The 23,750-nt window shown below is 41.2% G+C and overlaps 2 protein-coding genes across 2 annotated transcripts in view; both read right to left on the bottom strand.

The window, feature by feature from the left end:
• Positions 1 to 12,925, bottom strand: part of LOC105397553 (ATP-binding cassette sub-family C member 9) — a 28,284-nt gene extending 15,359 nt beyond the window's left edge. The window contains exons 1-12 of the mRNA XM_048623748.1: positions 12,711 to 12,925; positions 11,467 to 11,660; positions 10,727 to 11,105; positions 7,897 to 8,139; positions 7,466 to 7,795; positions 6,882 to 7,082; positions 3,445 to 3,745; positions 3,049 to 3,230; positions 2,523 to 2,868; positions 2,335 to 2,440; positions 1,691 to 1,842; positions 697 to 941 (exon numbers count right to left, since the gene is read on the bottom strand). Coding sequence (XP_048479705.1) covers positions 697 to 941; positions 1,691 to 1,842; positions 2,335 to 2,440; positions 2,523 to 2,868; positions 3,049 to 3,230; positions 3,445 to 3,745; positions 6,882 to 7,082; positions 7,466 to 7,795; positions 7,897 to 8,139; positions 10,727 to 11,105; positions 11,467 to 11,603 — 2,622 coding nt within the window. The 5' untranslated portion in view covers positions 11,604 to 11,660; positions 12,711 to 12,925. The remainder of the gene's footprint in view (positions 1 to 696; positions 942 to 1,690; positions 1,843 to 2,334; positions 2,441 to 2,522; positions 2,869 to 3,048; positions 3,231 to 3,444; positions 3,746 to 6,881; positions 7,083 to 7,465; positions 7,796 to 7,896; positions 8,140 to 10,726; positions 11,106 to 11,466; positions 11,661 to 12,710) is intronic.
• A 1,090-nt stretch (positions 12,926 to 14,015) lies between these two features.
• LOC105381995 (cGMP-dependent protein kinase, isozyme 1-like) lies at positions 14,016 to 23,145 on the bottom strand. Its single transcript, XM_011551809.3, has 11 exons — positions 22,961 to 23,145; positions 21,942 to 22,294; positions 21,362 to 21,645; positions 20,641 to 20,810; positions 19,764 to 20,002; positions 19,069 to 19,169; positions 18,575 to 18,791; positions 15,938 to 16,169; positions 15,694 to 15,792; positions 15,322 to 15,578; positions 14,016 to 14,213 (listed from the first exon to the last, which is right to left on the bottom strand). The coding sequence occupies exons 1-11, from the start codon at positions 23,054 to 23,056 to the stop codon at positions 14,054 to 14,056; spliced, it is 2,208 nt and encodes a 735-aa protein (XP_011550111.2). The 5' UTR covers positions 23,057 to 23,145; the 3' UTR covers positions 14,016 to 14,053.
• Between the last annotated feature and the right edge of the window lie 605 nt (positions 23,146 to 23,750).

The following is a 23,750-nucleotide window of genomic DNA, read 5'->3' as shown; positions in this document are numbered from 1 at the left end:
GACATAAAGAAAAATAAACCATGTGAGCGTACATACCTTGGATTTTATCCCGCTTCTGAAGTAATAAGAAAACTCCAAGTACAGCACAAATCACTTTATTCCTCTTCACAGATTCACTTTACAAATCACTTAAGATCACAATAACAATCCACAAGTAGGTATAAATAATCTATGCTAATGTAACATCGACCATTCTCGTCAACTGACGGAGAGCGACTGAACCGAGCTAATGGCTCTCACTTGCTTTTATACTGGTTTGGCATCACTGCTCACTCTTACATTTAGCCATAGATGGCGGGACTGAGCAGTGTTGCCAAGTGTAAAAAGACGTAGTGAACTCGAATCATGACATACCATATCAGCATAATGCATGAACTCCAGCCTGTTATAGTCGCCAACAGCACGGTCCGCCCTGCCCTGGCCGCTGGCACCAGGGCGCGCGCGACCACGTGGCGGGCCAACGCGGCGTCCAGCGCGACCAGGGTACTAGGGCTGCATAATGCGTGCAGTCATAGGGACATCGACGCCCGTATGAAGCAACTGTCTTATCGTATGCCTTTGAGCTGTTGTTGTCCTGAGCGTAGATCTACGCTACTCATTGAGGTGTTCTAGGTGTGTTAAAGTGCTCGTGGCTGATTTTACAAACAAGTTGTATTGTCGACGCTTTCATATTTAAGACAATGGAAAAAATCTTACCAAATCAGCATAATGCATAAGCTCCAGCCTGTTAGTCGCCAGCAGCACCGTCCGGCCCGCCCTGGCCGCCGGCACCAGGGCTCTTGCCACCACATGGCGAGCCAGCGCGGCGTCTAGGGCGCCTAGCGGCTCGTCCAGAGCCACCAGCCGGGCGCGGGAGTAGAGGGCACGAGCCACGCCTACTCGTACGCGCTGGCCCCCGGAGAGAGGCGTGCCGCGGCTGCCGAGCACTGTCGCGTCGCCTTCTGTTGGAGAAATACGTGTTATTACATAAGAGTTTACATAAAGGCTGATTATCATCATCGCCAGAATGTAATAGTACTGCCCCAAGGATCGACCAATATCTAAGGTGCGCTAGCTACAATAGGTGGGTACATGGTAATGTCTGAATGCTAGCGATGTTGTAGCACACCAAAAATCTGAAAAATGCGTACGTAACTTTTAAACGGCTGATTTTAAAGAAAACTAATATCCACTTTGAATAAAATCACACTTCAAACTAACATCACGTTTCGCTTGGGCATAGAAATACTATACTCGTCGAAATATAATAGGCCCGTTTGCTGGACAGCTCTAAAATGTATGGGATGACAGCTGGTGTCAAATCTAAATCATGAAAAATCTAAACAGTAAGTAACTTTTGGTGCTTTATAAGCTCTTTTTTCTTTCGGCCGTTAAATAATAAGACAGATTATGTGCCTTTTTATGTATTTCATCAAGTAAATCAATAGTAAATAGCAAATTCGTGTAGATGTCCAAACGGGCCTATTATATTTCGACGAGTATAACACTTTATGCTGTCAATCCTGGACACCTAGTGCCAGTCCATACCTGGCAGCAGCTGCAAGTCGGGCCGCGTGGAACGGGCTCTGGAAGTAGCTCCTATATTCACTTGGAACCCTGAGGTACATACCTGGCAGCAGCTGCAAGTCGGGCCACGTAGGACGGGCTATGGAAGTACATGCTATATTCACTTGGATCATGGGCTACATACCTGGCAGCAGCTGCAAGTCGGGCCGCAGCCCCGCGGCGCGCAGCACGCGCGCGTACCGCCGCCGGCACCAGCTGCCGCCCAGCACGATGTTGTACCGCACCGACCCCTCCAGCAGCCACGGCGGCTGCCCCGCGTACCATGTGGAACGGGCTCTGGAAGTAGGTTAACAGTACTGTTGAATGCCGAAACATGGCCGATACTATCTTGAAGTGAAGAGTAGTAACGCTAAATAGCACCGCCAATTTAAAAAAAAACATCTCTTCCGTTTGTTTTTTTTCCAAAACCCAGTTTAACGCCCAGCAGAACCCTCCTCCCAATACCCAGTACCTAGAATGACGTAGTCCGCTAAAAATTTCCGTGTCTGGCGGATTAAACTGGTATTGGGAGGTAGGTGCTAATTTTTTGAGACCACACCACCTAATTTAAAAAAGTGATTTTTCGTCAGGGAGGGTAGTGTGAAAATAAAATCTATGATAGTGTGCAAAAGTAATGATACTTAATTTATAATTTAGAAATTTAAATGAGCCTTCTTATAATTATTTTTCAGAACCTTGATACTATGTAGAATAATTATTTATGGTTGTGATAACTACCTACTTTTATTAACTCGGAAAATTACCTAAGTACTTTTATTATATTCTTACCCGTTCCAAGTGACACTGCCTCGCTCCAAATACATTTCGCCAAGTATGGCCGACAATAATGAAGACTTGCCAGACCCAGTAGCACCAACAACCATTATTAATTTACCTGTAAAATATATAAATTTTAATATATTTTCGACTTTAACATACCAACAATAGTAAATAATAAAGTAAATACTTCGACAAACCTGGCGGTATATCTAGATCGTCAACTTCAATCTGTGAATTATCGTTCCTTATTCCCCAACTGAATAAAGCATTTTGAAACTTTACAAGAGGTTGAGTGTCATCTATCGTAGGCGATGGTATTTCATCGTCCGAGTCATTATCATTATCCAGATTATTTACAGCTTGATTGTCTATTTTATCAGTTTCCGTGAAGGAATCTTCGTCCTCTGGTTTTTGGTCAATAAATGCTTCGTTAAAAACGTTTGTCTTTTGTTTCTGGTTGCCGGCGTCGTCGCTGTCTTCGTCTTCTTGAACGTTATTGGACTCGGGAAGATCTAAGAACTCCTTTATTCGTTTGGAACTCACCTGCAATATGACAAAGGTGAAAAGAGTCAGTAAACCACGAATTATAACATTGATTTTAACTAAGTAATAGCAATGATCTATACAGGATAGTTGTTTACCAATATACATACCATACACTATTTCTCTCCTCACAGAAACCCCCGAGAATAATATTATGTAGTAAAATATCCAAATTCTCACCATAGCCTGAATGATCATAAGCACAGTAACAGGCAGTATCAGCAGCGGCACCGTGAGCTGGTTGAACAGCGCGAGCCCCGCGAACACGTTCACGGCCGTCAGTCCTTCAGCCGTGTGCAGGAACACGTACGCCGTGAATGTTATGAACGTCACCAGGATCGTTGACGCTTGCGTCGTGAATGCTGTGAACCATGATTGTGTGATAGGTAATTATTGATGTTTAGTGAAAGTGCAGCGGATTCTGAAGTAACCAAATTTTTGGCTGTTAAAGTTTAAAAAAAAAACTATCGGATATCGTTTACATTTAATTATTACTCATAAAAAACGTATAAAACTACCTATACATATGCCTAATATTATTCCAAAGTTTGTTTACGTAGGTACTAAAAAACTTACTCAATAGGTTCCAGTGAATAGTATCCTTATTCAGATGCTTCAATTCCAGCTCCCTAAGGTTCAATATCTTTTCGTTGAACAGATCTTCCCAAACATACAGTTTGATCACATTAATGCCCTGTAGTATTTCCGTCATCTTGGATATCCTATGGTCGGAGCACTTGGCTATTTCCTTGGAGTTGTCTGATATTTTCTTGCCGATGTAGAACTGCAGAGGAGTGATGAGCACGATGCTTGCCACTGTTCCGATGATGGCACTCACTCCCAACTTTGTGTAGAGGAGATATAAAATTGCCGACACCTGAAAACATTATTTTGTGGTATATATTTGGATAATTGGTTATGACCTCCGTAACAGAACATGATGCGCCATCATTACACCATTGCATTGCATAGTTTAGACCAGTGTTTTTCAACCTGTGGGTCGCGACCCCCTGGGGGGTCGCCAAAAGGCGAAAAAACTGGGTACTTTATTAAAAAAAATATTGATTTATTAATTATTGACAATTAGTATTAATTTATTAAGTAAGACTCTTCCTTTAAAATTACTTTAACTTAAAATTTTCTTAAATGCGAAGGTTGAGCTTGTTTTTTTATGAATTAAATTATTCCATCGTGGATCTGTTTTAGTACAATAGACCACATCCACATAGTAAAGCAGATTATGCAAAAGACCGAAGATTATAATCAGCCTCTGTATCTAGCCTTTGTGGACTATGAAAACTCCTTTAACTCCATCGAGACCCGGGCAATTTTGGAAGCGTTTGAGAGATTTCAAACCGACTGGCGCTATATCGAGGTGTTGAGGAGTCTGTATGATGATGCTACTATGACTGTCCATGTCCAAGTTACAGGACCACAAGACAAGACGTACATATTATGTATAAATGGCGAGTACCTACATGTCACACCTCCGCTTCGCGGACGACATCGTTATTATGGCAAAATCTCTGCAGGAACTCAGCTGGATGCTAAGTGGCCTAAATGCTGCTTCCCGACGTATAGGCCTCGGTATGAACTTGCACAATACGAAAGTCATGTACAATGTTTGTGCATAATTACTTCTGTATATTGTGCAATAAAAGAATAAATAATAATAATAATGTTCACATCAAACCGGAGCCGGTCATCGTTGGTGAAGCAAGAAGCAACTTCGACAAGGAGGCTGCAAGGCGCATCCAACTGGGTTGGGCTGCATTCGGGAAACTTCGTCACATATTCTCCTTGGCCATCCCCATCCTTGGCCTGAAGACAAAAGATTTCTACCAGTGCGTCCTGCCAGTGATGACGTATGGTGCAGAGACGTAGGCACTGACGGTTGTACTAGTCCACCGATTTAGAGTCGCTCAGCGTGCTATGGAGAGAGCTATGCTTGGAGTTTTTCTGATTAATCGTATCAGAAATCAGGTTTTTCGTCAGTCAGAGGATTAAGATTACCGACATAGCTGTCAAAATACTCAAGCTGAAGTGGTAGTGTACTTGTCGTATCTGCCGAAGAACCGATAACCGTTGGGGTAAACGGGTTCTCGAGTAGAGACCACGAATAGGCAAACATAGCGTGGAAGGCCTTCCTGCCTGGTTCAAAGACGACGACCACTAGTATGAAATTTTTGTATAGCTAGGTATTTTGTGTATTTCATTTTCATTTCACCCTTAATTTTTTTTATTCAAGATATTGAAATGCTCATAAAAGTCTAATTTCAATAGAAATTCCGGGTCACAATGGCATTAGTCGTACGTATGTACCGTATGGCCACACGTATCCGACAAATGTAATTGTAAAATAAATAAAATAATATGTTTTAAATCCGATAAGTATGTACAAAACCGAAAGGGTCAAGGGGGTCGCGAAATATTTTTTTATACCAGGGGGGTCGCATCATGAAAAAGGTTGAAAAACACTGGTTTAGACAAATTGCAAATATGTAAGTACATAGATTATGATTATTTTTTCCAAGAACTGATCTAAATTTACATTTACACTATTCACATTCATCTCTCACCTAACGTCACGCTCCTAAATCCTAAATCACACACACCACACTCAACCAATCACTCAAACCACAATCACCTACCTGCAACGGAATAGCCCAAGTATAATGGCAGATCCACACACACGGGGTTCCGCTCATCTGGCATAATCTTTATTGACCAAAACTCATTTCGCATAACTCGTATGGTCTAAACTTTTTTGGCCGAACCATCACTTTGCCAAGAATTATGTGGCATAAGGCTCGTTTCGTCTAAAACTCTTTAGGCACAATCTTTAAACACCTAAGTTTCGTTTGCTCAAATTTATGTTCGTCTATACCTATGTATAATCTTGTTTCTCCTAATGTTATCTTAATAAATAATATATTAAGTGTGTAGTAAATGTACAAATTGTGGTATTTTTCTCCTACATCCCGAAAATCACGATATTGTATGATCAAAAAATCGAAAGTTAACGACCAATATAATTATTACAAACCCCATGAGATCGAAACCTAAAAATAGGTGCGACGACGAGCAAAGCGAGGAGGAGCGTGTTAGGTGCACATGTTCGTCGAAACCAAAGCGGAGCGCAGCGAAGCGGAGCGGAGCGTTTTCCAAACAGCGGAAACAATACAAGGCACCAGTTTGCGCTATGTAGGGAGACGCTCCATCTAAGTTAAAGCCAAACGAATATTATTACTTTGTATAAACCTATGCCATAGCATTATTAGGCTATTCAAGATTTGGCCACACCATGATTAGGCTAAACAATGTTATGCGAAATAACTTTTTACTAAACGAGATTTATGCCATACGATTTTCGGCGTAACGAGACTTTGACCAAACGTTACTATGCAATACGAGATTAGGCAAAAAAATCTTATGCTAAAAAAGGTAGAACCACACACACGACATGATGTTATACGTGTCCTGCGACACGAGGTTGGTGAGCAGGCCCAGCTACTCTGCTCACCTAATCTAACCTAACCTAACGTCACACTCCTAAATCTAAAATCACCCACACCACACTCAACCAAACCGCAATCACCTACCTTCAACGGAATAGCCCAAGTATAATGGCAGATCCACACGCACGACATGATGTTGTACGTGTCCTGCGACACGAGGTCGGTGAGCAGGCCCAGCTGCTCTGCTCACCTAACCTAACCTAACGTCACGCTTCTAAATCCTAAATCACACACACCACACTCAACCAAACGCTCCAAACAAACACCATTTACCTTCAGCGGAATAGCCCAAGTATAATGGCAGATCCACACACACGACATGATGTTGTACGTGTCTTGGTGACCTCATTAACAGAGCATGTTTTTTTAAACTGATCACTATTTAATTTACTCAATTCACATCTCATCTAACTTCACCCTCCTAAATGTAAAGTCACACACACCACACTCAACCAAACGCTCGCAAACCACTATCACCATGTAGGGGGTTGTTACCTTCAAAGGTATAGCCCAAGTGTAATGGCAGATCCACACACACGACATGATGTTGTACGTGTCCTGCGACACGAGGTTGGTGAGCAGCCCCAGCTGCGCCTGCGCCGACTGCGTGGCGCTCAGCAGCGGGGACTCCTCGTCCACGTCGTTCATGGACGCCGCCCACGGCGCGAGGCGCATGCATTTGTCGTATATCATGCCCTGTAAGTGATTGAAATTTTTAAATTTCATTTTGTATACATTGTACGGGATTAGTCTGCCGAATATATCATAGGTACTAACTGGAGTGGTAGCGGATGCCTACACCATGCCACCAACGTACTTGTTGAGCAGGTTGAGCTTGTTGACCTTTGCTATTTTAAACCGTCAGTTTTATAACAACTCTCATAGGATATAAATCCGTCTAGTCTTCGTTTAACTTCATACAAGTTAACGCGGGACAGACACACACATGCGAAACAAAAGCAGTTTATTAATAACCAAGGGTGTTTAACCACTAGGTATGCTACATGAATACTGATTTGATATCCATAACACATAATCCAATTTAGCTGTTTAGAAAACAATTGTAACTAGCTACTCGCCTGCAATGCCGTCTTCAATCGAGTTCCCTCGACCGTGACCAAGTGAGTAGAATTTTGAGACAATAACGCCTGGGCTATTAAGGCTAATGTGAGTATAAGTAGCATCACATAGCCATTGTTGAGGAACTCGCTGACTGTGACGGTCTCGGCGGGGGGCGGCGCGGGGGGGGCGGCGATGTAGTCGATGATGACTGCCAGCCCCAGCGGAGGCACCAGACCCATCACGTCGCTGAACAGCTTCAGAATACCCGCCAGATAGAAGTTCGGCCAAACCATGCGGATGTAGCACCGGAACAAGCTCTGCTTCTCTTTGAGCTCATCCTTTGATACCTGAAAATGAAGGTAATTGAGCGCTTTTTGAGAGTTAAAACTGAGTTAACCATAATATTATTATTTAACACAGATTGTTGACATTTTGCGACAAAACGTACCACTTGATCTTTGTATATTTTGTTGAACTTGTGGTAGTGTTTGTGAGAGCGTTCCTTTTCTGGCAGTTCGCCCAAGTCTTCGCTTTCTAGTGGAGTTTCGTAGCCCCTGTACAGGAGGGGGTTGAGCCAGAAGAAGGTTATTTTGGAGTAGAAGTGAGCGTCGCAGTGTTCGTAGGCGACGTTGTGCACTGATTGCGTGGGCGCTGCCGACGGTTTGCAGTTCTTGTAAAAACTTTTAGTTACCTGAAAAAACATTAGTTACCATTAGTAAAAAACATTACTTATGTTTGTACGTCAAAGCTGTCTAAGGTTGCCGTCGGTTCAGCGGTAAAAAAAGACTGTGGATACGGCGGTGCGGCGCTCCTATGCTCAGAAGTTGAATTTATTTTATTTATCGTACTTATGGCTTCACTGGTTACATAAAATAGTATTAAAATAAGGATTTATACATGTCACTAAAAACTACTATTATTTAAATATGTAGTAGCGCTGCAGTTGAATATTTTTGGCTGATGATGATGGTGATGTAGAAAGCACCAAAATATATGTATGTAAGTACCTAAGTATATACTAAACTTTATTCATTTATTTTTCCATATCTCTCTCATAATCCAAGCTAAGCTTTTAAAATAAATCTTGTTTAAGTAATATTAAAGTAACTATCTCTCTCTATTATTTATAGGGGTAGTTGGCAGCGCGGCGCCGGGCGCTCACAAGGCGACGTCTGGTGCCCGCAGTGTCTCGACATTCCCGGCACAACAAACATAACGGAACTGAAATTAATATCGTCGGCATCTTTTATTGCTTGCAAACAAAATGCATAGCTATTTGGCTAGACTGGATTCATAATTATGATTCAACTCCACAATACCTAAGTTAATATACTTACTTACATATAGTTACTTATATGTATAGTCTGCCTTTACTTAGTTTCAAACAGTATAATAGAGCCTATGTATTCATTAGGTAGATGTGTGCAATGTGCTACAAAGCCTTAGAAACAGCTTCGATATGCTTACCGCGAATTATTAATGTCGACGTCCTCATTACTGACTAGGTAACTGGGTATAAAGGTATAAGTTACTGTATCTTAATCGCATTCGTTAGCTTATCCTTATCCTTTTTGCACGCTGAGTATAAAATATAAATTCCCTCCTATAAATGTCGTGAGTTAGATAGCGCTTAACTCGGCCTCCCTTCAGCATAATTTGCAGTAGGGGAGACCGGGGACAAAAGTAACAGCGGGTAGAAAGTAACAAAGACTCTGTGGACTTCCCCAATAGCCTTAACGTCCCAAGCGACAGCTGGTAGTCAGCATGCGATGCCCCCCGTGCATGATATCATTTTCCGCGCCCGTGCCGCGGTGCAAGGTTGTTTTAGTGAGCATTTCGTGATTTTACACACCAAAAGTAAGTTTTTTGGTGTTTATTCATTTAGTGTTTACGTAGAGTTAAGATGCCAAGAGCCATATGACTATTTGTTCATTGATTAATTATAAGATTGTCTGTAGCATGTCATAAATTGTTTTCGAATAACACGTGCTGTTTTAAAGTTATGTCACCTGATATTTCAAAAATGGGGATGGGTACAAAAGTAACAGCTCGCGGCAGGACAAAAGTAACGAATTACTTACGTAAGTTTGCCATGCCACATTATAAATTTTTATTTTTTGTTGTTTTGATTAGATATTTGTGTCATAATATTGTATATTATGGCACAAATAAAACAACTTCTTATCAGTAAGTCAGTTTAAATGATGGATCTCATTTACAGTTTATATTAATAAGTTTTTTTAGTTTTGTCAATAAGTCATAAGTTTTTTTTTGTTTCGATAGTTTTTTAAGAAGTTTTCTTAACTAAATAATTTGATTGTTTTTTTTGTTCATTCTTTTAAATCGTATTTATAACATTGGTCAGAATTTATGGGTTGTTACTTTCGACCCATGCCTTGTTACTTTCGTCCTGACCATGGGGTCGAAAGTAACGATTTCCCTTTTTTTTTTGAAGCTTCAGAAATGCTAAAATTCGAGATGTATTAAGTAAAGTAATAATGGATATTTGTAGACTATATACGAAAGTTTTATGTGACTATATTTATTTTATCGTAAATGTTATTAATAACCAGAAATAAGACAGAATCTACAAACTGTTACTTTTGTCCCCGGTCTCCCCTACTTTCGAGAGATGTTATCCTTTACCTTTTCTTACTTTCAGTTAACGTTTTCGCTGCGGATGCATTCTTGTTCCGAAAGTAGTTAGATAGTTAGTTCTTTTGATAAAAAAAACTAGCCTAGGAACTTCCTATATACGCTCACATCCCTGTTTAAAAAATATGTTATTACTGTTAACACAACACAATACCTATCTACATAGGGAAGCAGGCTTATTGACATTGTCTCTGTAACTAACAGCATGCGTCGGCCGCACAGCCGTGACGAGGCCGACGTCGCCTTGTTTACTAAACACCCCGCGCTCAATCGTTCCGCGACTCTTTATAGGCTCGCACAGGACATAACTATGCAGATTACATTCGCAATGACAATCTGGGGTGTTTATTAGGTCACAGAGGAAACGTCCCGCGAGCGAGCGCACCGAGAGTCGCGCGCCGCCGCCTCCGCTAATTAGACAACTTGCAAGCGTGCCTACACGCCACATATTTAAATAACTATGCCCACCATCTCCATATTAATTCACAATAACTCGTAAGACTTTCATTATAGATTTCCACGTCATGCCATTGTTCCAGTTAGCGACACTGGCCGGCCGAATAAGCTGGTGGAAACAAAGCAGCTGTTATGAGGTTACATAAAATAATGACATAAAAACTTACCTCATCGTAAAAACAAATGCAGTCGACGATGGCAACAATGCTAGCGAAGATGAAGGACAGCGCTTGTATGTGCAGGTCGATGGCCTGGACGTCGAGGCCCGCGTGTAGGTGTTGGTAGAGCCGGGCGGCGGCGGCGGCGGCTGCGAGCAGGTGGTAGAGCGCGAGGTACAGCAGGGGCGCGGCGGCGCGGCGGGACCACAGCGCCACGTGCAGTGCGGCGGCCGCCAGCCCGCCAGCCGGGGCCAGTAGAGCCGCGGCTAGGGACACCCTCGCGCTGGTCCGGAGTACCGCTGCAGCTGCGCCCAGCGCCCACACCGCCAGCAGCGCCAGGCTCGCCACGCCACGCGCGTTTTGGCCACGCCATGACACCCGCCCGTACCTGCCACAAGTGAACGTTAAAAGTTATTTAACAACTGTAGCAGTGGGCAGTAAAAGAAGACGAACCTCATTTTGACAATGCTATAAGTATATGGACTTATCGTATCATTTCTATAAGTTAGAAGTAGTTAACTAGAACTTGGCAGGCTTTAGAAAAAATATAGTGCCCAATACTGGAATAAATTCTGGCTTTATCCTCTTTATTGGTGAGTCGCCTTGAACGATATGTATTGCGGATGACCCTGAGCATATTGAGGGTGAACAATAGAACTCAAGACTTCGTTCTTGTAAGTTTGAGTGCAATATTCTGTTTCACATGGAAAATCACTCAAAGAACATATGCAATATAAAAACAAAGTTACCAAGCAGGCGGTTTCGGCGCGCAGCAGATGATGAGAGCAGCGGCGAGGGCGGCGCAGTACAGGTGCAGGGCATGCAGCGCCGCGGCCAGGGCGGCCACCTCACAGGGCGCGTCCCCCCGCCCGCACACCGCCTCCATGCCCCGCGACCCTCACGCCCCGGTCACCATCACCATGCCCCCCGCATCTATGAGCGCCTGGTACCTCGAACACAAACAACACAAGTTTTCACGCTACTGCAATTTCACTGCAATGCATATTCGAGCAATTTATAAAACAACTTTCCTCGGTAGGTTAAGTGGGCACGGTTTCTCTCTTGATTTTCACTTTCCACTGTAATGAAGGGATAGGTGTGTTTAACTAATTATCTTGTTAGGTGCAGGAACGTGGTAGCTGGTGATCAAACTTAACTTGATAGCGAGCTAATGTTGGTAAGTAACTGTTTAACATTCAACTCAGTTAGTTGAAAAGTTGGAATGTTAATGTAATTTACAGGGATATGTACCGTTGCATTGGGTAGGCATATGTAGGTACCTAATCTATTGTTTTCTAATTATCATTGTTACTTATTTATATTAACATGCTTGCTTGTGTTTGTAAACGCACACTGAGTAAGTATAGGTGTTTTTAAACATTGAGTCCTAATGAAATATTGTAAGCTAGGCTTACCCAACGTGTAGGTAATTAAACAACAAACAAAATTGGTGATGCCAAGCCGCCAAGCCAAACAATTTTGAGGCAATGTTCTAACCGTTTATAATGAAACTACCTAACCTTTTAAATAATATTATGTAAATTACAGCAAAATATACCTAGGTACTAGATAAATATATCGCGCATTGCCAAGACAGCATTCATAAATTGAAAAACATGCGAAGGATAAATGTCTGAAAACTGTACAAAAAGCTAAATACCCACTTACCAGTGTTATTAACTTATTATAAATACAGCTCTTGATTGGCCAAACCAAGTTTAATTGACGTTTATTTTTATTAGTAGCGAAGATAACAAACATCGCAAACATCGAACGGTTGGTTAAGAATGCGTGAAAATATTAATTAGTACGTAGGTATTTTCTGCTAAGGCTTATGGATACTTTAATAAATAATAATGGATGAACTCAATAGCATAGACGTAAGTACATTATTATTATTTGAAATAAAGTACTGAGTAATAAACTATAGCATACCAAGATGATAAAGAAAATATTTTACGTTATTAGTTAAAAAAATATAACTGTGACTCACCAGAAACTCTGAATAATTGCACAATAACTTCCTCACTTTATCACTCAGTCACACGTATTTTTATTTGGTCCATAAAGTTGGTTGCGGTTCACTCGCCGGCTCATAACATTTCCTGTCGCGAGTGGCTGGTGGTGCAGAGCCTGCGGGGCGCGCGTCGCCACGGGTGCACTGCCGGCGACTGCCGCTCCAGCCAGTCTGCAGGCACCCAGCAGCGCCACAGCACACACCATCACAGAGAACATAGTTACGAATCTAAACCAGTTACTCTAAACGGAACTGCAGGCGAGACGTGTAAATGTGTGCTTGAAGTAACGCTACTGCGAAGCATCGTCACTGTAACTGCACCAACTAGTGATGGGCACATTCGCGTCTAGACTAACCATTGATCTCGCACAACTTGCAACTCTATGAGCTCGGCGTTAGGCACAACAACTTTGACATTGTTTGGAACACATAAATCACGAGTGTAATAGCTAGTTAGCTCTTAGCCGACGAACTGTGTACTGCACTCCAATTTAGTACATTAGAACTGGTTGTTTTTCTAGTACACTTTCGTAGTAGTAATGTCGGTCGGCGATGGGCCCGCAGTCGGCGCCGCTCGTGCCCTCCTTTCCCATCAAACATGTTTTCTCCACATAAAATGGAAATTCGTTCTATGAAATGCATCAATATGCGTCACTGACAAGATCTAATGGGCATGGAAATCATTGTAGTGTTGACAATGGGTGGAACCTAGTGCAACCAACCAATCGGAACGGTATTAGATGTCTTTTTATAATATTTATACAGGATGTTGCTATTAAATATGGCTTTATCAAAACTTCTTGTTAGTGTGATAACAAAAATAAATACTTATTTCTAAAAAAAAATATCATCTTTAACTATACAGCTCAATACCTGCGAGAGCAGTTAACCTGGGCTGGTTATAAATTATAAACATCAACACTTTCCAATATGCGCATACTCTCGCCTCCCACTATCAATAACACTTTCAGCTGTTCATAATAAATTGACCTGAATATAGGGCGTGTATTTTTAAATTAAAAATAGCAGAAAATATTTTAGATGTTTTATTTGGCGTCTTAGCAGATTATTCTTATACCTACGCTTGCTCAATCTGCACATTATCTATTCTATGGTAACACTACTTAGATGTATTATGTACGTAATAGAAAAACCTAATGGTAACACTACTTAGATTATTATTTATCATTGTATACAAATAGAAAAATCTAAATACTCAGCTCCTTGCAACATGTTTTACTTCGAATCTAACCAGAGTTCGACCACTAACCAACCTTAACTCGAACAAAAAACATTGTAAGTGTCCGTTAAAACTGATACTAGAAGTCTACGTCCCACCCTGACACCTCGTCGGGCGGGAGCTTGTCCTTGGAGTATTTCTCGAAGTTGGAGAGGTCAGTCTTGCTGGCCACGGGCTGCACCAGCGGCGCCTTGAGCCGGCGCTCCCGGAGCCCCTCCCAGTCGAAGCCGAGCAGCCATCTGCGACAATAAACCACGAATTTGAGGAAATTCTAGGCGAATTTTCTGTAGTATTTGAAAGGTTGTGTGTGAGATATGGATTAGCGATGACGAACATTAGTGTACCGAGTGTACCGACTGAGAGAAAAATGTGAACTTACAGCAAACATATAACACAAACTGCCTATTATTCATAGGAGTAACTATAAGGCGTAAGTATGTAATGTATGAATTTAAGTAGACGGTTTGTTTCCGATGAGCAATGTTTAGATTTGAGAGTTATTTAAAACCGGATGCTTAAAAATCGGCGAAATTCCACTGTCTAACAAACTATTTCAATATGCGCGGTTTTTTTTGTTCTATTCTGAGTTATCCATGTTAATTTATAAGTACCTAATGTTTATTTTAAACTGTGTATACCGTACCTATATGTGGTATATTTTGTTATCGTTTGAAATGGTGATTCGAGCTGCATTTCTACATTAGCATACTGGCTAGCACAGTTTACCATCTATAAATAGACCTTTCCTACCAATTTCTTATGTGACCTTGACACACAGAAATAACGATTTATAAAATACGGTAGGTACATATGGTATAAGGGAATATAGAAAGTGGGTGAAAACTAATTTGAAATAAATGAGAGTCCTAAACTTCTATGATGGGGTAGATAACTGCTACCTTTGCGTTTGCGTATGGAGTTATATACGTTTGGAATTAATTGTTAAAAATACATATATGTACCTATATCGGTAGGTACGCCATCATTAATAAGCTGTAGACCGCTTTTGATTATAAGTGATCCGACAAAAGTTTTTTCTTCTATATAAAAAACTTAAATATACAAAATGTTACGCATGAAGCGTTGCCAAGCAAAACAATATGAAAAGGGTAAGGAACGATTAAGTATTAACGTTAGCTACGCTAGATATATGTGGCTGAGCCGATCCTAAAGCAACAAAATAAAAACGACTTCAATTTAGCGTTGTAAAAACCTAAAATTATTTATGAAAGCATAATCACCCTTACTTCTATGACTGTTTCTATAAATACATATCCGACATAAATTTAAGTTTTTTTAAACTAACTTCATAACTAAAAGTATATTTCAAAATCTTTCAAAACTCACTTATGATTTTTGACATCAGCCATGCCGTTCTTCAAATATCCCAGTCGTTCCGCCGGCACCGCTCGGCACAACTTCCTTATAAGCAGTTGCGCAGACTTGGTGACGCGAGGGTGGAAGGAGACTGCGTCTATGCCTCGCAAGATGAGCGTGTAGGTCTTCATGTGGTCTCCGCCAGGGCCGCGGAAGGGCGGCTTGCCTACTAGGATCTCGTGGATGAACACTCCTAGAGCCCAGCAGTCCACTGCGCGGTCGTGTCCCTGGATTGATGGGAAGAGTATGTAAAAAAATACGGTATAAATATTCATGAAACATTAGTTGTTATATGCTATTGCTTCTCAAATTAGGAAAGCATCTGTTTGTCGAATAGTTTACCTTATTTAACACGATTTCAGGAGCCACATACTCAGGTGTCCCAGCAAAAGTCCATGTTTTCGTGTTTGGAGTCAGCTGCTTAGCAAACCCAAAGTCCACCTACAAAATAAAAGCAAGTTTACTGCAAGTTTCCAACCACTAACATTATTCCATTTCACCCCGTGCCAAAAATATTTGATCACAATATGTTCTTCAAAATCTGAAAGCATTACGAAAGCAACTTCACGCCATAAAGACCACTTACAAGTTTAATATACCCGCGCTCATCAAGCATCAAGTTCTCCGGCTTAAGGTCCCTGTACACTATATCCTTGGAGTGCAGATACTGGAAGGCCTCGATGACGCAGGCGGCCATGAACCGCGCGGTGTTCTCGGGGAAGAACCGGTGCTTCTGCAGGATGGTCCACACATCGCCCCCTAGGACCGGCTCCATCAGGAAGTAGAGGTACTTGTTGTCTTTGAACGTTCGGTACAGTCTGTTGAGAACAGAAATATACATGTAGAGGGTGTTGTAAAAGTGGTTCAGTAAGCCGAAAGGGGTGACTGTAAACAACGTTTCTTAACTACGACTTTTAAATTACTCCCCAAAGGCAGTAAACAAATGAAAGACAAACAAAGTGTCTATGGTGAGCAAATATTTATCGCGTATTTTCAAATGTCCTAGAACACACGTTGAACCGATGAGAAATCATCATTTCGGCCTACTACAGAATAGGCAACACTCCTTTTTGCTTCGCTGTAGTCGGGTACATAATACAAAACTTAATCTGATTAGGAATCTCCATCTCAATTAGTCGATCGGATCTCTAATTTATATCTAGACTCGAAGCAAAGTTCTGTGATGCTCGATAGGACCCAGTGGCGGATTAACCTATAAGCACGACAAGCACGTGCTTGGGGCCCCGGGCCTCCAGGGGCCCCCATCCTCTGCTGCTGTTTCATTTTATACCTAAATTTTATTCATCCACAATATGTCCGATGTAATGAGTTTGCTCTGATTAAAGGGCCTACCACACGCGTAAGTATCACCACAGTTTTGCCTGCGCAGGCCGGCTTAAACACGGAATACCGTGCGTGTGGTTGGTAAAGGGCCTACCACACGCGTAAGTACCTATCACCACAGTTTTGCCTGCGCAGGCCGGCTTAAACACGGAATACTGTGCGTATTGTTGGTAAAGGGCCTACCACACGCGTAAGTATCACCACAGTTTTGCCTGCGCAGTGGTGCCACTCTTGAAAGGCAATGGTATTGCGTCTGTCTTGCGTTCCCAACATTTAAAAAATCATAACTTCTCATCAGAGGCGTTTCTCCAAAAAGTAAAAATACTAATATGATCAGCTAGGTAATGCCTATTTGGAGAACCTAGAAACAATAATAAATAATGCCTACAATTTACAAGTTAACTTGCAAAAAGGCCAAAAATGGCTTTTTCAGACAAAATCTAAAATAAATTCTACGTTCTAAGTATTTGGTTCTTACTGCTAGGTTCTACAAAAGGCCTTATGAAAAGGCCTTATCTAGATGAACATTTAGGTACGTATTTTTAATTTTTGTAAAATCGATTTTGAAGAGAAGTTATGATTTTTTTAATGTTGAGTACGCAAGACAGCCGCAATACATTGCCTTTCAAGAGTAGGGGGGCAGGCCGGCTTAAACACGGAATACCGTGCGTGTGGTTGGTAAAGGGCCTACCACACGCGTAAGTATTACCACAGTTTTGCCTGCGCGGGCCGGCTTGTACTGTACATGGAATACTGTGCGAATGGGTGGTAAAACTGTATACCGCGCCAACATGTTTGAAATTTTAATAATTTTGCCATTCATTAGAGTATTCTCTAAATCCTGGAGTAGTTTAACATGTGAATGATTTTTTCAATTTTACAGCAACTTTTTTGTCCATTTCGATCGTGTACGGTTTGATTTTTGGCAATAGCAGGAAACTAGACTTTTTTCTAGTGAAAAAATTCTAGTTGTTTGCAAACATTGAAAATATACCAGTAGAAGAAATAGTTCCTCATTGGGAAACATTGATTCCAGTTTCCTCGCCGACGATTTTGACAAAAATAAGGCTTATGCGCGTACTTAAATGTGCCGTGTGATAGCTCGGCGTACCTGCGCAGTTGTAACGGTGGTGATACTTGCGCGTGTCGTAGGCCTTTAAGGCAAGCAATTTTTTTTTAAATGTTTTACATCCTTTTTTATAGAAAAGTTATAGGACGTTTTAGCTATTGAACTGTTTTGTCACTCTTTGTCAAGGAACAAATTGTTCTAAATTAGGGGCCTACACAGGCTTTGTGCTTAGGGCCTCCGATGCTCTTAATCCGCCACTGATAGGACCACTTGTTTCTTAATTGACTTTAATCATATCCGATTACTTTACCGAGAGCTGAGAGCTAATAGGCCGAAATTGGAACATGGTTAATCTATGTGTTCCATGTTCCTTTCTAAAAGAGAGATATAGCAGCTACATTCAATTACAGATTCGTGGATAATCGCACAGCCCTTCGAGCGTAAAATAGCGAGTAACCGACGATAGGAGGAACACAAATAAATTTACCCAATCAACGAACTATCGGTTTTCACTAACTACCTACTTATAGGGTAACCTACTTTAGTGCCAATTTCTCCATAGTTGGTTAGAGCATAACCAGGGAGTAGTGGTTGAATTTTGACACATCTGTCATGATTTTTATATGGAGACGACCTTTAATTTACGTATAAATCAATCCCTGTCGGTTAGATAACCGACTATGAAGAAATTGGCACTTAGTTTCGCTTTTACTAAAGTTTTACGTCTTGGTACACTAGCCTATAATTAAAATGAATACCTCGTACACGAAAGTCCTGAAAATTTAGCCCTTTCAAAAATCAACTTCTCACCTGCATATAAACTCATTCTGGCAGGAGAACAATATGTTCTTCTCATTGTAGGCATGCACTTGCTGCTGTTGCTGCACCATTTCTATCTTCTTGAGGCACTTGAGCGCGAAGGTCAAGGACTTGTCCTTGGAATACTGGACCAGCTCCACTCGGCCGAAGCCGCCGACGCCCATAGTGCCCACGATCTCCAGGTCTTGCAGGGATATGTACTCGAATTCTGGAATGTAACATGTTTGTAACTAATCGGGAAATAATGTTGGTAGTAGTAAGTGCATCAGAGTCCAACAAACGTCCTATGCTGGATTTAAACACGATCCCCTCGATCTTCCTCATTCAACCCTTTCTGGCTAGTTTTAGGTTGTCTGAATAGTGGCAAGAGGGCGTCCAACGCTACGTTTGCCAGTTCGTGATGTCTGTCTATAGGTATATTATTATGCTCTCATTAACTATGTTATTTAAGTAAAAGTAGTTTTAGTTAAAATGTAAGTTATTACCAGTTTTGACTTTAGACGTTTTCTTTTGTTGTGACGGCCTCGGCACGGCGTGTCGGATATTCTTCAATTCATTTAAGTTTCCGAGTAATTCAGTGAACGGCCTGTGGAACAAATCTACTTTAGATCTAGTGAGCAAGCCAGTTAATGTCTTTATGGTTTTTCTTGTGCACAACTATGTAGGTAGGTATAACAGAATTAAGTCCATGTATGCGAGATTGTCGTTGTTTTATGAGTTTAGCTCTGAAACAATACCCATTGGAATGACGAGAATCAATAATAAAATCAAGTGAAGTGATTAGCTAGAAGTCATTATACTCATTATAGGTGCAGCAGTAAGTAGGCAGACATGTCTTCTCTGTGAAACCGTTGCGAGAGATTTCCGGGAAATTTACGTTGTCAATAAGATATACAGTAGGCCCCTACAATGCCCTACATGACTAGAGAATGTTACAAAGTAGTATTCTATATCTTATCATTAGCAACTTTTTATTAAAATTTAGAAATGGGAGGCAAACTTGAAAATGTTTTTCATAAAAACTTTACTAGATATACAAATCGTACCAATTTAAGAAATAAAATAAAATTTAATAATATCAGAACCGATTTTGATTCTTTAATCGATTTTTAGGGCATAAATTAACTTAGATCACACTCAAAAAAAAATCCTCATCACAACAATCCATAAAACTACCCACCCGCGTTCCAGCGTCAGACATTCCACACCAGGCGGCTGCGCGGTAACGGTGGCCAGCCGCCTATCCTCATGCAGCAGCGCCTGCTCTCCGAAGTAGTTCCCCCGGCGCAGCACCCCCACCTGCCGCTCCGCCCCCTCTCCGTCGCGCTTCGTCACGACCACCACGCCGCCGCGGATGATGTAGAACTTGTCGCCCCGGTCGCCTTGACGGACCACTTCGGTGCCCGCCGAGAAGAATTCCTACGGTTTTTGGGGATGGTAAGGACGTGAATTTTAAGGAGAGAGTTTGATTATTATGGTTGATGGATAACTTCAGTAATGTATGTATATACCTAATGGAATATGTTTTACATGTATTCGTTTATCGTATGAAGAATGATAAGGGATTATACTCGTAGCTTGCCAATAAGATCACAACTGAAATTAGATGATGCACTTATATGTCTATCAATGTAAGTGCGTGTAACTATTATCTTTAACCTTTAACTAAAGTATTAATAAATTGAAAATGGAACAAAGATAACTGCGATTCTTAAATAAATATAGGCATAACTTTCATAATCTTATCTCACTGTGGAGTGAGTAATCCAAATTGAAAACAATTGATTTACGTTGAATTTGCTCAGGAAATCCCCTTATAGGTAAATATTTAGGCAGCACTTTTATTAAAAAGGGTGCACGAGAGGAGTCTCGCTGACCGACATGTCAACTGTACTTTGTGTACGTCCGGATCACCCTGGCCAGTCAGCGACTATAACGCTATTCTGATTTGCTTATTTTTTCAGAGTACTACGGTGAGAAACCCTAAACCGCTCTATCGTGTGTGTCACTGATACGCTAAGAAGAAGAAGTCACTAACTAAGTAGGTATAAACTTACACGTTTGAGGAAGCCAGACATCTTGACCAGCTCTATAGGATTGATTCCTTGTAGGAGCGGCACTGAGGACAGGAAACGAAGGTTGTCCTCTTGTTCCTGACGGCCACTGCGGACCATAATCTTCTGGAATACTCGCCTTTCCAGCGTCCATACTTTAGCCTCTGTTATACCTGTTTTTGTGGAATTATTTAGATTTATTTAGGAAGATGGGTGTGTGGGTAATAATTACAAATAAGGATAAATAGAGAAAAACTAAATAGGTACTTAGTAACATGATTCACATGCATTATCTTGTAAACAACATTGTTTTATTGTTTCTTGAAGACTATAAGTGAGTAGCATGACTTATTAGATAATAAAGAAAAGTAAAAGGTATGGAAGTAAATTATCTAAAGGAAATTGACGAAGGCCTATTAGTTATGTGAATAAAACTATGGGTACGTATCTCATACTCACGCCTATAAACACATGCGGTAAGAAGGGTTGGATTGCCCTTGGATATAATCGGTGTATAATGTTACGAAACACCATATACCATATACCTGATATACCTACGATACATACTGACACATATTGCCTAAACCCTTTGGAAGGAGACCCGTGCCCCAGCAGTGAGGACGTAATGGGTCGTGATGATGATGATGACATATTGCAAACTGTAAAACGCCTAAGTGCCTATCTCCTGAAGAAAAAGTAATAAAAGAATAAATCCTGAACTCACAAATAATGGACGCAAATCTCTTCGCCTTATACAGAATCGCCAGTTCTCCGAAAGCTTCTCCAAGCCCGAAAGTCTTGACCACTTGACCGCCTTTCAGCACCTCGAACTGTCCGTAGGCGGACACGTACAGGTGGCTGCCGCTCTCCCCCTCTCGCACGATGAGGCTGCCCGCGGAGTACTCCTGCGGCTTCATGGCCTCCACCACGGCCGCCAGACGGTCCTCGTCCATCAAGTTCTTGAGGAAGTCGTTCGCCATTATGGCACGCTTGATTAGCTCTTTTGAGCTGTGGAGGAATAGTTGGGGTGAGGCGTTTTGTGTTTTGAAAGGAAATAGGTAAGTAACTACTTATTGGGAATTGGGAAAGTGATGTGATAGCTAGGGGCTACCCTGTAGCTGGATGAGTACGACAGTGAGAACTGCAATCCTTGGGCCTGAAAGTTGAGGATTACCTAAGCATTAAGGCTATGTTTACCCTATAGGTACTTAAAAAGACATGTGTGTTCGCATCTATTTCTTACTATTGATTGCATACAGGATGTACGTTGCCTGATAAAAATATTCAAACAAAGTCCAACTTACTCATTGTCCTTTTCATATTTGGCGTACTGCAGATCAGAGGTAGACCGTACAGTGTCAGTATCAGTGGGCGTCGGTGCCGCGATGACTCCTCGCTTGCGTTCCATACGTGGCTCCGACTGGGAGGGCCTGTCCACTATATCCGACACTGTCTTCGGACCATCCGTGGTGCTCTCGCGACCATCACTAGACACTAGATCGGACTCTTTGCTGTAGTGTGACTTGGCGCTCTGTATGCTCAGGTCGCTGAGTTTCTTCGGCGAGGGCCCCTGGTCCACGGAGAGGCTTTTGGTGTTCTGAGGCGGTATTCCGTTGGCATCGCCATTTGCTGCCGGTGGTGGATCTTCGGATATTTTCTGTTAAGTAAGGGTAATGGAAACAATGTCTAATAAGAGTTTTCGTTCTGCTACTCTAATAAAATGCTGCATTGGTGACATGTACCACGTAGACACTCATATCCAGGGTAAGGTTTACATATAAAATTCCTAGTTTATCTACCATAGGAAGCCATAACTACATACATACCTACCCATACTCATACAAATCATACAAGAATGAACCTATGTACCTACCTACCTCTTTGATACTAAATAGGTAGGTATGTATCGTTAATAAATTCTACAAAACATAAGATATCAATTGAAAAATAATTCCTATCAGTAAGTTTGAGCAATTTAGATTTTATCTTATGCCTTTGCAGTGATTTATTTTTAATTTATCAAAAAAATACCGAACGCACGAGGTAGAGATTTCTAAAAGATTACCTACCTACAAGTATTATAGCTAGCGCGTTTTAAATTTGCTAGACTTCGCGATTTGAACATAAACAGTAGTAACTACGAGTAGAAATCATTTATGTGCCGCGACACTCACGATACAACATAAGCCAGCACTCACTTCCTTCACGATAACAGATTTCTTTGAAAATTTTCTCTTTGCTGAATTTAATAAAGTAAACAAAACAAATGAAATGAGTGTACTAACAATCTACCTACTTACATATTGATATGTTAGGTACTTACGATTATAGTGTCACGATGTTTATTTTGCTTTTGTTGGACGGTGGAGAGGTTGAACCCTCCCTTGGAGGCCCACCGGAAGGGCGGACACAGCACCATGGCAGTCACTGGCACATGTCACCGGCGCGGCGCGGCGCTTCACTCTCAACTGCCGATCGCCGCCTCAACCAGCCCTTATCGCACCGCAGATTATCTTACCATTCCGATTGTTTTAATTATTCCTTAGGAATGATTGTATTATCAGAGCCGCGCAATCTTATCGACGCTTGAAACATAATTAGGTATTCTATATAGTATTGCCATTCGAATCGCCGAAACCGATTTCGTATATCATTAGATATGTCTAGGTATAGTCAAGCACTTGTTCTTGATAACTTCATGAGTAACTGTAAAAAATAAGCAGGTATTTATTTAGGTAGGTACCTAGTCAAAATAAATGTTGACATTTGATTCTTCATAATAGGTAAAATAACCTGACGATTAGAAACAGTATTAACATAGTAATTTAATTTAGACACATCACCTTTGAGGGTATTAAATCAAACTTTGAACCGTATTCTAACCCCTAATAAAATAATTCATGCCTATTGACTTATCTGCTCTTCTTTCTCTTTCTAATTTACCAATTCTTCTATCCTTCCAAGTATCTGATTTCATTCTCATTATGATGTATCACAATAATAAAATCTGAAATTAAAGACAATCTTTTATTTTTTGAGTACAGATGATTTTATACTGAACTGTACATGACTGTTCCTACCTACATAATTATTCATCACACATCTGAAAAAAT

Source organism: Plutella xylostella, chromosome 10 (assembly GCF_932276165.1).
Source record: "Plutella xylostella chromosome 10, ilPluXylo3.1, whole genome shotgun sequence".
Lineage (NCBI taxonomy): Eukaryota > Metazoa > Arthropoda > Insecta > Lepidoptera > Plutellidae > Plutella > Plutella xylostella.
This window is presented reverse-complemented; position numbering and strand designations above follow the sequence as displayed.

Bases quoted from the DNA above. Each gene is read 5' to 3' on its own strand.
- LOC105381995 (XM_011551809.3), bottom strand. From the start codon at position 23,056: ATGGTGCTGTGTCCGCCCTTCCGGTGGGCCTCCAAGGGAGGGTTCAAC. The intron at 18,792-19,068 runs GTAATAACTTAC...GTTACATTCCAG, and splicing joins AACGTCTAAAGTCAAAACTG to AATTCGAGTACATATCCCTG. The intron at 16,170-18,574 runs GTGAGAAGTTGA...TGTTCTCAACAG, and splicing joins CAGAATGAGTTTATATGCAG to ACTGTACCGAACGTTCAAAG.